The 13,893-nt window shown below is 38.8% G+C and overlaps 1 protein-coding gene across 3 annotated transcripts in view; it reads right to left on the bottom strand.

Moving 5' to 3' along the window:
- RAPGEF4 (Rap guanine nucleotide exchange factor 4) overlaps positions 1 to 13,893 on the bottom strand; it is a 77,908-nt gene that overhangs the window by 12,406 nt on the left and 51,609 nt on the right. For all 3 annotated transcript variants that reach the window (XM_010163046.2, XM_010163047.2, XM_010163049.2), the window contains 6 exons: positions 12,566 to 12,712; positions 11,319 to 11,416; positions 8,189 to 8,314; positions 7,584 to 7,762; positions 2,781 to 2,871; positions 569 to 619 (listed from right to left, as the gene is read on the bottom strand). In XM_010163046.2, the coding sequence (XP_010161348.1) occupies positions 569 to 619; positions 2,781 to 2,871; positions 7,584 to 7,762; positions 8,189 to 8,314; positions 11,319 to 11,416; positions 12,566 to 12,712 (692 nt within the window). The remainder of the gene's footprint in view (positions 1 to 568; positions 620 to 2,780; positions 2,872 to 7,583; positions 7,763 to 8,188; positions 8,315 to 11,318; positions 11,417 to 12,565; positions 12,713 to 13,893) is intronic.

Genomic DNA, 13,893 nt, shown 5'->3' with positions numbered 1-13,893 from the left:
TCTTTTAGATGTCATGGCATTTATTAAAATCATTATTTTCTTGTGTGGCTTTAAAAGCACATCTGCAAACTAAGACACATTTTATCATTCTCCCATAGAGCTCACATGATGAGAATGCAGCTGCTAAACACAAACATTTTTCATGCCAAATAGCAAGGTAAGATATGATTACAAAAAAATTGGTCATAAAAGGAGCCACACATTTTTCCTCCCTCCTTGCACCTGCAGATCCAGTTTTGCATGTGTTGTAACACTAAAATGTATTGCCTGGAAAAATCCAGGTTGGAAAATATAATTTCCCATATATACTATTAGAAAACATGTAATAAAGCTTTTCTGAGTTCCCAGATTAACTTTGAGTGGTACATAAGTTCTCTCAGAGTAGGTTCCTAAGAGTATAATTTATTAGTCATACATACTTGTTTTAGCAGCTCTAAAATGGGATCATAAACTTCTTAAAGTCAAACAAGGACATATAAAATGTTCTGAATCAAGGATTTCAAATCAGTTACTCAGAAACTGAATTAGCTCAGATTGTGCACAGAATAAGGGATCTATTGCTACTCACCATTAAGCTTTCAAACTCTGCATAGATCTTCTTGAACTTGCTTGGAAGTTTCTGTTAATAAAAACAAAAATAGCAAACCTTAATTAAATCCAATTTGTGTGGTAATTTTACTGTAAATGCTAGTTCGTTCTACAAGGCCCTAAGTCAGGAAAGTGCTCTTTTTGCCAGATATTTCTAACAATGTGCTAATCTAAAATACAACATGTCTCCTAGCAACCAGATTATAAATAGAGACGGGACCAGCCATGAAACCTGGATCCTGATTTAAAGCCCAACTTGAATTTACTCCTTTGGGATGTTTAGATTCAGATTTTTGTTTGGCTCACGTTAGAATCACTGAATTCAGAATGTAAGTGAAAGTTACTGAATGGTTTCAAGACATTCCTGATTATAGCCTATCTGAAAATATAATTTATACACAGCTTGCATAGGGGTAGCTCATCTTAATTATTCATACCTATGATGAACTGCCTTTGCAACATTCAAATCCACACCTGGGCATTTCCAGGAGGTTTTTTAGTTCATGCTGATGGACCATCAACCATTGCTCAAATTCCAAGGGCCTCTACCACTTTCTGGGGTATAAATTAATGAATAGCTTTTCAGTCCCCAATAGCTACACAAATAAATCATGATCAGTTGATCATGCAGTGATTGGGATGAGATAGGCTTTACTAAATATTTTCTTTCCCCCTCATGTTATGTTATACATGTTAAATAATTTTACTATAAAGACTATAAGATATGTTATAAATTAGTTTCAGAGATCACAGTGATGTTTTATGCACACACAAAACATGTCATCTTTCTAGTTTTAATAAGAATTTTCTCTATATTTGCTGATTAAATCAGACTACTACTGGCAGTGGGTAACATTAAAAATTAATAGAGACTTTAGAGTGCAGAAATGATTTTTTGCAATATTTTCTACATTTGGAGTGTGTACCCTAGCAAGATATTTACACTGCCACAGCAAGGGCCTAATTTTTAATGATGTGTGTGAACAACTGTGTGCCTAGTTTGCATATGCATGCAGATTAGGTATTTGTGAAATAAATGGTATAATTGGACATTTGCACCTGCAAATATCTAATTTGTGCATGCAACTCATGTCAATGCATGATAATATAGCAAAAATCAAGTCTTGACAGATTTGTTTTTAAGTGTATTCTGTATACATGTCTGGCTAAAAATCAAGGTGCAGAGATTCTCTTGAAAAACTGAGTGCCCTACAGAACGAGAGTTTGATAACATTTCCCTGAATTCACGTTCATACCCTATACCTACAAATGATCTGTGCCCCTCCAGCTCAGACCCTGTGCCTCTTAGCTCTCCCAACTATTCCTCTCAGTAGCCACAAATGAAGGGTCATTATTTTGAGAAACTGATCTGCAAATCTTTGCTTTTAGCACTGATTGTATATACCACTTGTAACACGTCAGGTACTTCTGAAAATTGGGCTGGTGTCTTCTCAGATGTGTTAGTGTGATCTCCTACTTCAGAGCACTTTTTTAAAGGTGTTCAAATTTTGGTCTCAGCTGACCTCAGTCATACTATTTTGAATTTCTAATGAACAAAATACATGCACATTGAAATCTGCACTGCTCTTGACAACCAGTATGTTCTAAGTGGTTACATGTGCTTACCACCTCACCGTGCTGGACACTGCACCCCTTTTATATACTCATATACAAAAAAGCAAAGCCACAGAAAAAGGTGGAAGCTCTGAGAATGAAGAGCAAACTAATAGTAAGCAGGAGAATGCACGTCAGAGAGAAAACCAGAACTGGTTAGGACAAACCACATTTTAATAGGGCAGCGGAGTCCATATGGAGATCAGAAAATATTATGTATAAACAGAGGATAGATTTTAGAGAAGTATCTATGGAATGATCTCCCTAAATGATCAGTAAAGTCAGAGCATGGGCTGATGTAAGAGATTAACTGGCTAACTACTCATCCTGTTGGGCAGTTTAGCTCATCAATAGAAGCTGCATTTGTCACTCTTGTTAACTGCTTGTGGGTATTCAAAACATCTGTGGGTATACTGCCTTACTAATAAAAATTGTCAGCCTTAGCTAAAGGCCTCTGCTCAGGAGCTGAATTAGGAGATCTAATTTTATCAATAATAAAGGCTCAAGTCATATTTTTGCTAACTAACAGCACAAATCCCAGTCAAACTTCTTGGAACTGGATTTCAGCTAAGACTTACCTCCCATGTTAACGAGAGACGGCTCACAGCAACATTACTCAGCCCCATAATAATAGCAAAAAATGAATTCAGATTTTTGTATTCTTTACAGCTGAAACACAAAGGGACAGGTTTTAAGTTGCATGTATCAGTCAGGGCAAAGGTACACATGACAACCTTAAGAGACCTGAACCCAGGCATCTAGCATAGCTGTGACTGAATTTGGGCAGCCCTGGCCAGCATACCCGCGGCACACCACTTCACCAACGTGTGAGTAATTCGCCATACTCTGAAGCCTCCTTTCCCCTCCCTCCTAAAATGACCTCCTGCTTCCATTTCACTGGATGCCAGCTTCTGCAAGGACATTAAAGGAGTCTTTGAAGTTCTTCCCCACCCAGAAACACAGTCCTGAAATTGGGCTCAATTCAGTCCCAGGGAATACCAGAGACAATGAAAGCAACTGGTTTACAACCTTGTTTGCTGCAGAATTTCCTGACAGCTTCTGAACAGCTACTGAATGCTCAAGGCTGTCCCTAGACAATCTTCATCACAGTTTACCGGGGTGCTGAGTCTTTTAAAAGGAGAAGACCAGCTGTCTAGAGATGCCCGTGTGTCATTGACCTTTCTCGTTGTATGTATTTTCTAACTATCACTTGTAGATTCTGGAACTCTTTAGGATGTTTCAAGCAAAGAACTGCCATTTGTTACCAGCATCATTAAAGAGGTCCTGGGCACTGGGAGCTGTAGGTCACCCTTCATCCCTAATGCAAAGGAGAACTTTTGTTACCAATTAGGAAAAACTGGAACATGTAAATGAGTGTCATGGAAGACCTAATACACCATATGCAGGAGTAGACACAATCTGACAGGAACAGCCCACACAATCGCTCAGCTGCGACTGCATCAGGTGGTTCATTGACTCAGTGGGAAGGGAAGAGAGTGAACAAAGCCTATATCTTATAAATCTGTGTCTCGCTAGGTTCCTGCAAATAATTTGCTACTTTTCACAACTGATTTGCCACACATTTGATTTTAGAACCTCCTCAGTCTCTGCTTCTTTTGCTGTTTACCACAAAAAGTTTCACAAGATTCAAGCTATGATTCTCAGATTTTTTAATTCATCACTGAAGATCTTAGCTCCTCTGGGGTATCTTCAGCTTTAGACCAAATTAGTACAATCATCACATCCTACTGTCCGACTCCATAATTGCCACATCACCCTATTGTTATTCTGTTCTTTTTGTCCCTCCATTTCACCAGACTCGATGTATTGAGTGGGTGAGTCCTTTAGATCTGGGCCTCACTTGTGTCTGCACTGTGTGAACACTGAGCGCGTGAAAAAATGATCTCTCCCATCTGATGGTCTGTCTGTTGGAGACTGCTGCCCCCTCAGATCTTCTGGCAGAGCTGCTCATACATTCTCCCACATGAGATTAGGGACAGTGAGCAAGGTTAGAGAAGATAAACTGAAATGCTAAAGCTACTCCAACTTATTCTGACAAGAGTAGGTCAGGGAGTACCTCGTTAGTGGATCTGAAGGGAGATAAGGATGAAAAGCAGCCAGGATAGGCTGTCAGTGATAACTTCTTCCCCAGGCACAACTAAATCCAGAAAGGGATATCTGTCCACAGCCTGTGACATTGCGAATAAATTGTGGCATAGTAAAAATAATTAGTACCACAGAGCAGTAGTGCTCAAACATAGTAGGCAGCTGCAAATGTATCTGCTCTATGGAATTTGAATCGGTATTTCATTTTAAAAAGGAAAAGTTTTGCCAAATATGCTGTTAAGCAATGTAATTTGACAAAGTTCCTGCTAAAATCCATCTAGATGGAGAACATTCTACCCCAAATATTCTGTAAATTTTACAGGTTCTACACTAAACAGCTCAGTTCCAGATAGAGGACCACGGTAAGGAAGGAGAAACAGTCCCACATGGCTCCACTGGATATATGCTGCCTGTGAAATGTCAGAAAGTGGATCAATCCTCCAAAGCACCACACTGTGCTCAAAGCAGAGGTCCCTCTGCCTCTGAAAACAGACTATATTAGAAAAATCTTCCTGTTAGTATGAATTGTGAATGCACACATATGCACATGCTCTTGTCTCCAACACAAAAGTAGATGTGGTTAAAATCTCTCGGTACTTACACGAGCATATTAACCTTGGCATTTTCCCTGTAAACACACAACCTTCAAAAATTTCTTACAGACTCCTTGGGCTTGTAACATACACATGTGTATGGAAATAATGACTTTTTAAAACTGAATGAAAGTGTCTGAGTATAGTGATACACAAGAAGGCTTCCAAATAGCCTGTGGGTATAACTGCAAAGAGGAAATCTATACAAACTGAGTTTGTGGATATCCATAAGAGCATATGCAAGTACATCCTAAAAGACCTTTCTAATACAATCAATATGGGAAGAACTCACAGTGGGAAATATAGTTCTCTTCTCTCCTTTGTTTGAAAGTTTAACCCTACAATGGCTGGAGAAAAGAGATGAATATGGTAACCTCTACATCCTTCCCCAGCAGATGCAAAGGCAACAATGGCTCCCGGAACTGAAAGCACGTGTGCACAGCACTTGGCCTCGTGCTTGCCTGCACAGACAGGGAGCACGTCACAGGGTACGTGGGGCGGCAGACACAAAATGATGTGCTTTCTTGTGATGCTGTCTGAGCCCCCATCACAAAACTGAAACAGGGTTCTCAGTAACAGTTATCTCTGAAAATCGGTCTGTGCAAGGCATCTCATTACCACCAGTCATGCCTAAGATTAACAGAGTAGCACTGAGCTGTTCTCTCCGAACACTTTTCTAATGAGTCTAGAACTTCTAGGCAGGGTAAAGTTCCCATTAGGTCTCAAGGATCTTAATAAGAAAAACTTCCTCAAAGATACTGCTTCAAGGCCTGGGCCTCCATCTTTTGATCCAATTCCTTGGCTTTTTCTCCCCTCTAACTTCGGCGCACTTTGTGTTTGTTTTACTGCATGCTGTAGCCCCTGTTACCATGGCAGCACTGCACAGAGGGCAGCAGCCTGGCAAAACTTCCCAGCGTCTTTCCAGCGGCTGCAATTAAACCTGCCCGCTTGGTTTGTAAGGAGGAAAATCTTGTGCTTTGGATTTCTCTGCTTTTGGGAGACAAAGAGGACTCAGCAGAGCAGGCCGCTTTTAGCTATTTATTTTTAGCATTGTAGTGATACCAGAAACATGGAAGTAAACAGGAGGTTGTCAAGCTGTTGTAAATAGCATGAGATTAAATCCATGACATTGAGGAACCCACGGGCTAGGGCAGTTTATTAAAGAGATATTTAACTGTAATTTTAGGATACGAGATTTCAAGTGTTTATGGAAATTACTATTGTATCTTAATTTACCACATTTCAACATTTTCCCATTTCATGCCTCTGAGGTTAGAAAAGACCCTGACGCATCTGTGCGTGGGTGCCACTGCCCTCTCCTGGACACAGCCCGCCAGACTGGCAGCTTGCTTCCCAGTTTTGCTCTGCAGAATGAGATAATGGAATATGCAGTATATATAGTTTTAGAAACTAAAGAGGTAAATTCTGTCCTCTGTTCTGAATGTAAAACTGATCCTGCACGCCTACCAGCAAATTTTGAAAATCTTCAGCTCTGACCAACCATAATCTGACCAGAGGAGCCAAAACAGTTCCCAGAAGGAAGTGGGTACTTGCAGAGCAGGGCCCTTCCCAGGGGAGGGTCGCATGCTGATGCAGAGATTCGATGTGGACACTGCTTTCAGCTATATGGAATGATTAACTGGGAGGAGAGCAGCATCACAGCTGTAATAGTAATCTCTTCCTTCACACGACTACATTTAATGATGCAAAAAAGTGAAAACTCATGGTTTAACTGTAAGTAATAACTTCTTTGTTCACTAAGACTGCCTAGAGGCTTCTAGTCACACTGGCCTAAGTTGACTGGCCAAAGACAAACACTTAAACAGGCAGTTCCTAACTGTACAACCTCAGCAAACTGTTTGTTCAGAGATTAATGCAATAAATACACCACCACAAACTGGAAAGGAAGGAAGAGGGGAAGAGTAATAAAAAGCTGTAGCTACGCAGGGCAGGGGCATGCCCCTGCTCCCTCCCTTGCCCTTGACTTCAGTGATAAAGAGTCAAGGCTGACATCTTTGGCATGAAGGCTCAAAAGAGCCTAAGTTTTAATACGAATAAAAGAATAGAAGACAGCAAGAATTGCCTGTTATCCAACCTCAGACCCAGCAGTTAGTGAAAAAAAAAAGACATTCATATTGTAGCATTTTTAAACAAAAGTATTAGAAAAATATCCCAAGCAGACTAAAGGTAACACAAGCCTCATAATCTCCATACTACATCTCTTTGCTCTCCCCTCTTGGTTTTCCCACTCAGGGCAATTCAGAGAATGGTCTTCCTGAACAGCACCAGAAATACTTCTGTTAGGAAAATAAAGGCTCAGCTTTGTTAATATTTACTGATTTGCATATTAATATTTGCTAATATATGTAAGGTAAATGAAGGATTCTCCTAATGAACTCAAATATATTTACTCACAAATTTGATGTGAAAACATGGCCCTAAGAGATCATGGATGAAGGAACAACAGAAAGCAAAACAGGAAAAAAGAATATATATTAACAATGATAGGAAAGATGAATATATATTAATAAGGTTCTATACAGCCCTATAAGGAAATGGACAGAATTAGCAAATAGAGTTTAACCTCTACTGTGACTTGCTGTCTGAAAATAACAAAGAAAAACCACAACAAATTGACTATACCAAACCTCGTTTCCAGTTCACAGATGACTGTATACTTACTGGGCTGCTATCTTAATGTACTTCTTTAACAGCTGAACACGCTTGCTGAGTTGAGAGCAAAGACAAATCTCAGTGACCACCCAGAACTGAATTTCATTAAATCTTCTTAAAAACAAGTCCAGGTTTGCTGTGGTCTTTTTAAAATTGTGCCTTCCAAAAGTGTGATAGATCAGTTCCAGCTAGGAAAAAGAAAACAGTTTGGGATTTCTTTTTAGAAATCTCATATTTTGGACAGAGGAAAGAGGCTAAGAATGACAGGTAAGTATCTAGCCTGAAACTTGCTCTGCAGTTTACGTTTACTGCTGTACAGATGACAAGGATCCAGGCTGTAAATCCAGCAGACAATAGCTGAGGCATACTAAAAGCATAACTACAGACTATGCATAAATAAAACATACAAAAATAATTCAATAAGCAGCACATGTTCAGAAGAAGTTTACCTTTATTTTTGCATTTTGCCTTACTTTCAAAACCTGTAGGTGGCTTTATTGTATTTTTCAAAATCAAGCTTAGAGAAAGTTTTGCAAATAATGCACAAACCTACAATCTAAAAACTAAACATTTTCTAACAGCTTCTAATCTGCTGAATAGATAGATCCTCATACCTCATGCACACAGTTGAAGAGCTCCCAGTCATAAACTGTCATCTGATGTGCTAAGTCTTTGGAACTCATCAATTCGAACGTTCCTATTGTACCAGTAGATGGTCCTTCTTGTTCTGGTAATGGTGCCTACAAATGGAAAAATGGTATAAAAATATTTCAGAAATACTAAATTGCATGATTGGTGTTTTTCTTCCATAATGTTTCTGACTTTTTTTTTCAGTGTGACCACTTTCCTAAGCATGTTTCTAATAGTAAAACTGAAATTTGCTTTTAACCCACAGGCTGGCATTAGGAAATGAGAAGCCCTGTGTAAAATCTGTATCCGCTATGCACAGAATAGTCAGGAAAATTCTGAAAGCTCTTCAGAGGCACTGTAAGGAAATAAAACAGACTGTTCTCAGTGTGTTATTTTTAGCATTGTTCTAAAATTTGAAGCCAGAAATAAATACTTCAATACACGTGCTAACTAAAGCATGTCTGTATTTAGGAGCCTAGGTCTTTCCACAAAGCTTTTGTTATCAGTTTCCTTTTTCACATACACAAATAACTAGGCCACAAAGCACAAGCCAAATACTTTTGCAAATTAGTGATTCTAATAATGAGAATTATGACATCTTCCATGCTTCAGAAATCTGCAGTGATTGCAAGATCTTCTGATAATTTATAAAACAAGCCTTATACTTTCTCTTTGACAGTACAGGGATGCACTATTTGTGATTGCAAAACTCCTGGCTATACTTAATAAAATTATATGCACACAGTCTTATAAGAAGGAATCTTTTAAATCATTCAAGTATAAAACATTTTTGAAAGACACTTCCATACCACCCAATAAATGAGATGTGATCCACAGTTTTGTACACAAGTAAATCTTATAGTAAAGAAAGATTTAAATCATGGTTTGAGATCAAGTCAGATTTCAAGTAACCTGTTGTATATATTAGGTTTTAGCGCTTATAAAATACTAATAAATAACAGTCTTGCAAATTAAAAAAAGCCTCCTGTGAACCCAAGTTTTCATTGTTTTGTTTCCAGGAGAGGGCAGTAGAATTCACTTGCAAGTTTCTCAATTTTTCACAGGGTCCTTATTAGACAACTACAGAGCAGGGAAATTGTCAACAGGCTCCTTTCTGAGTACAAACTCAATAGAGCCTGCGAGACTAACAGACCATAGTTACACACTGCAATATATAAAAAAAAATGAGCTTAAAAAATGAATCCCCTTTTATATAAGAGTATTATATTACCAACAGAAAAAGGGCTGACTGGATTAATCAAATAACTTCCTCATTAACTCACAGTATGTAGGAGCTTTATTTCTATATGAGTTCTTGCTTTGTATGCTAGGGAAAATTTGTCTTTCAAATATTATCATAATACAAACTAATTAAAAACTATTGAACTAAACCATAGGCATTACTACCTTAGAAGCTCAATCTACAATTTTTAAAAAGTGTATATAAGTGTACATTATCTAAAAAAAATCAGGACAGCCATAAATCTTATAACAGCCTGCAGATTGCTCTGAATTGGGATTTGCAGAAACACAAAATTTATTTAGTGTAAATCAGAGTATGAATTGAAAGCAGAGCACTTCTGCATAGAAAATCCTAATTTGTGGAAATCTGTGGAAAGAGAATTGCCCACAGACTGAACAAGCACTTTTTTTCCCCTATTTGGAGACAAACACAACATAGCTGTTACCATAACAAACACATATTTTCCAAGGCCATGAAAGAAGCACTTAGATGTAAATTCATTGCATATTTGAAAATTCATCTAACCCAGAGCAATTTTCATATGGCAATTGCCAAGTGTAATGTGAATAAATGTACATGCACAAGCAGCAGCCAGAAATTGGAATGTGAAAGGATTAAACTGGGAGGCAGGTAAGGTTATAACATTTTTCAATTTGTTTATACCTCTTTGAAAAAATGCCGCTGGTAAGGGGATGTATTCTGTGATGCAGTGTTGAGAAACTTTTTTAAGGTGTTGAGTGTTTCTCCCTAATTCCCACTGAAGTCAGTCCAGTTTATGAAAACTAGCACATCACAGCCCTGTATCTTAGAGCTCCCTGTAGCATTTTGAGTACTTGATCCATGGTAAATAGCACAGGAGAAAAGGCACAGAAAGTCATGACAATTTGCTCCCAAAGCTATGTCTACACAGACAATGCAGAGCCATATAAAAGTACCCAGCATAGTTGTACTGACGCAACACCCCTGCTTTAGAGTAGCGTGCCCCATGAGGGTATCTACTTGGCAGGATTAATTAACCTTTAGGGAACACCAGAATTTAATAAACTGAACAAGAGGTATCTCTGCATGGAACTACAGTATGCTGGATGTGCATTCCCTGGTTACTAAATTGAAAGCAGCAGCAAAGCATGGATTTTACCATATCTATAAAAGAAATCAGGCATACATACTAAGTGGCTTGTTAAAAGCATACAGGAGGCTGAAACAAGGCTAGGAGTAATAGAGTTCATGCTGACATGACTTGGCAATGACATTTGTTTTTAATGAAATAAAAGGAACAAAAAGTACAGTCAAATCAAACTCTATAAAAGCAGACCCCATGGAGATCGTTAGAATTACTGTATAAACTGTAAGTACTTATGAACAATTCTACTCAAGAAAAAACAGAATTTCTACCAGGAATATTTTCTGTGGCTCTACTTAGAATCACCTGAGATTTTGACAGAGTATTTTGTGCGGCTGAAAAAGAAAAGATTTTAAGGAATTTACTGTTGGAATCAACTCTCCAGAATGCTTTAATCTGTAACATCTATCTGCAAGAATATATCCCTAAGGCCTTGAGGAGATAATTCTGTAATCAGGAATTACTGCATGTCTTAGTGACAATATTCAGCTCTTCCTAAATGCTCAGTGTGACACAGGGAATACTGGGATCAAGTGCTGTCATTTGGATCAGATGGATTTCTGCTCTAGTTTAGAAAATTATAACATTACCTTGTTTTAATTTCAAGGCTCATCCCATAACACACTGACAAGCCCTTTGCTGTGAACGTTTCCACTAATTTTTACCTAAGGCACTGATAATGCAAAAAGGGCCAAGTGCTCAAATAAACTGAATAACTGAACTTTGTGAGAACTGCATGCATACATACCAGTGAATCAAACTGATCACGTGGGCAAGCAAACAGCCGTCCATTAACACTGAGAGTTGTAAACACTGAAACATCATGAGGTTTGAGCACAACCTTTTCTGTAAACATGAAACAAAATATTGTTTATTATATATATGTAGAATTTACAGCAGGACTGATCACCCTTCTAGGAACAAATTTTGCACCATAAACCAATGTCCGGGATACAAAATAGATGACAACAAGGTCCTCTTTATTGAAGAAACGTGACAACAAGCTCAGCCCAAACCGGTCTCCTATAGAACTGGCATACAGAACTAGAATCCCAGCCCCAGACTGTACAGACAGGTCAAGAAGCCTGTGCTGCCATCTCTAGGTACCTGCAAAAATTCTGCCATAATTAGGGACTCCATTCATTCTTCTCTGAGCTGTAAACATTTGGAGAGCTGTTAATAGAAATTGCCTTGGAAGACAGTAACTGCATAAGGAGGTGATGAAATGCAACTGTATTCAAGTCTCATTACAGCAGTGCTAAAAGAGTGTCACATCACAGGTAAAGAAAAGATAATGAAGTAACTTACAAAACAGACTCTTCCAGCATGCACTGGCTGTCAGCAAATCTGACAATAAAAAAATGCTGCAACTGCAAAAAGTAGAGCCGCCTGGTGTCAGTTCTCAGGAAGTGAGCTGTTTTTGGCACACATCACTGTTTGCAAAAATTCCTTCCAACACAGCTCTCATTAGCTCTGTGTGTGTCCACACAGTCATAATCAACCAGAACACTTCAGCAACACCAGTTCTCCAGCAGAATTCACCTTGCAGTTACTCTCCCGTTTCCACAGCCTGTAGTGGGGGGGCTCGCTCTTGACCCTTTGCAAACACTAGGTCAGTGGGCTTGGCACTAAGTTGCTCAGTAGCAGTTTGCACAGACAGAACAGCCAGAATGGTAGTGGCCACTACTGGAATGTCAGCACTGCAGTGTGCTCTGCTGTTGCCGATTTGTAAGTCTAGCCTGACATTATCCATGCTAACCTCCTATTTCTGTTGTTAAAAAACTCTTGTAAGTCTTACAGTGAAGGAAACCTGTGGTGGCTCTGCTCTGTAACAGGCAGATACACAAGCTTCTCTATATTTCTTGTCTCCCATGTGAGCTCCAGTCTGTGCCTGCAGTAGGAAAAGGACTTGCCTCTAAGACAGAACCTGTGTACCAGCCAAACATGCATATGGATATAAAGTGAGAAGTGTTCAAGATGATGCAAATACAGTACCTCCTCCTGAACTCATCTTTACTATGATGAGGCCTTCTCCAGAACCCAGCTTATCTGCTACTGCGCTGATCACTTCTTTCACAGAGGAAGACACTGGCACCCGGATAGTGGTATAGGTTTGGTCTATACAGTACACCTTAAACAGAACTAAAGAAAAAAAGATTGCACTGTGTATGCCATGTGTAACAACCACAGAGACTTTACTATACAAATTACTTTCACTTCAGTAACCACTCTTCACAAATGAAACAAATAACACAACAATAAATCACTACATTTTTCCCATTCCTCAGATGTTCTACAATTTCCAGTATAAAAATTTCTGATTTCCCAGAGCTTTTAGTAAACCATGAAGTACTAGTCTTTCAATATTGCTACATTATTTATGGATGCCAATTTAATCTGGCACTTTGTCATGTTCCAGACATTATAATATCTTAAATCAACACTTCTTTGCAAGAGTCAGGAAAACTGGCTGCAAACTCTCTTAATTACAGAAAAATAATTATCATATTTACAAAATAGATTTGAAAATAGTTTTGGTTACAATCAGAACTTAAACTGTGTTGCAACCTGTTTTTTACAAGCAAGTATATAATTGCTGAATCAAGAATGTTGTAGACGATAAAGACTATAAGAATACACTTGAGTGTACAGTACAAATTGGCTCACAGAGTAATGCAAGAACCCAGGCCTCTAGGTGCCTTGAAATCGGTATGATAGTACATTAGCCTGCAAAAAGCAAGACAGCCCAAAGGGACATGAATTTAAGACAGAAGAAGTTAGCAAAATACTCCTTCATCTGAGCTGTCAGGCCAAGCCAAGCCAAGCAACCTCTGGAGTTATGACTGTCCATGGATTTTCAATGCTCAGTGTGCTGCCTGCCCCATGAGGGAGAAAGGTGCAGCCATACGAAAAGGGCAGTTACTGCCTGTCAACAAAGACACAAGGCATTACTGCCCTGGCAGCAGCAACTGTCTTGCTCTTTGTAGACCTAGAAGAAACAGTGATAAGGACAATAGAAGCTGCATGCCTGGCAGGACATCTGCTGTTCATACACAGTTACTTCCAGCTTTTGAAATGGCTCTTCTGTGGGTTTGATTTATGCCACCAGCTTTCTCATCTATATGACCTTGCATTTTGTTCCCTTATTTTTACTGTTGTTCACTAGCAAGAGCTATCCTTTAATATCAAACACCTTGAAGCAGAAGCTATTTTCTGTGATGAAGATGCATCAAAACAACCATTGAGAGATTGGCCCTAGCAGTTGCACATAAATCCTCAGATTTATGAGTTTTAAGGGGCATCTATTTTTGTTTACAATGAAC

The sequence above is a fragment of the Antrostomus carolinensis genome, unplaced genomic scaffold (genome assembly GCF_000700745.2).
Source record: "Antrostomus carolinensis isolate BGI_N321 unplaced genomic scaffold, ASM70074v2 scaffold11902, whole genome shotgun sequence".
NCBI classification, from domain to species: Eukaryota; Metazoa; Chordata; class Aves; order Caprimulgiformes; family Caprimulgidae; genus Antrostomus; species Antrostomus carolinensis.
The sequence above is the reverse complement of the archived record's forward strand: the minus strand, read 5'-3'. Positions and strand labels throughout refer to the sequence as shown.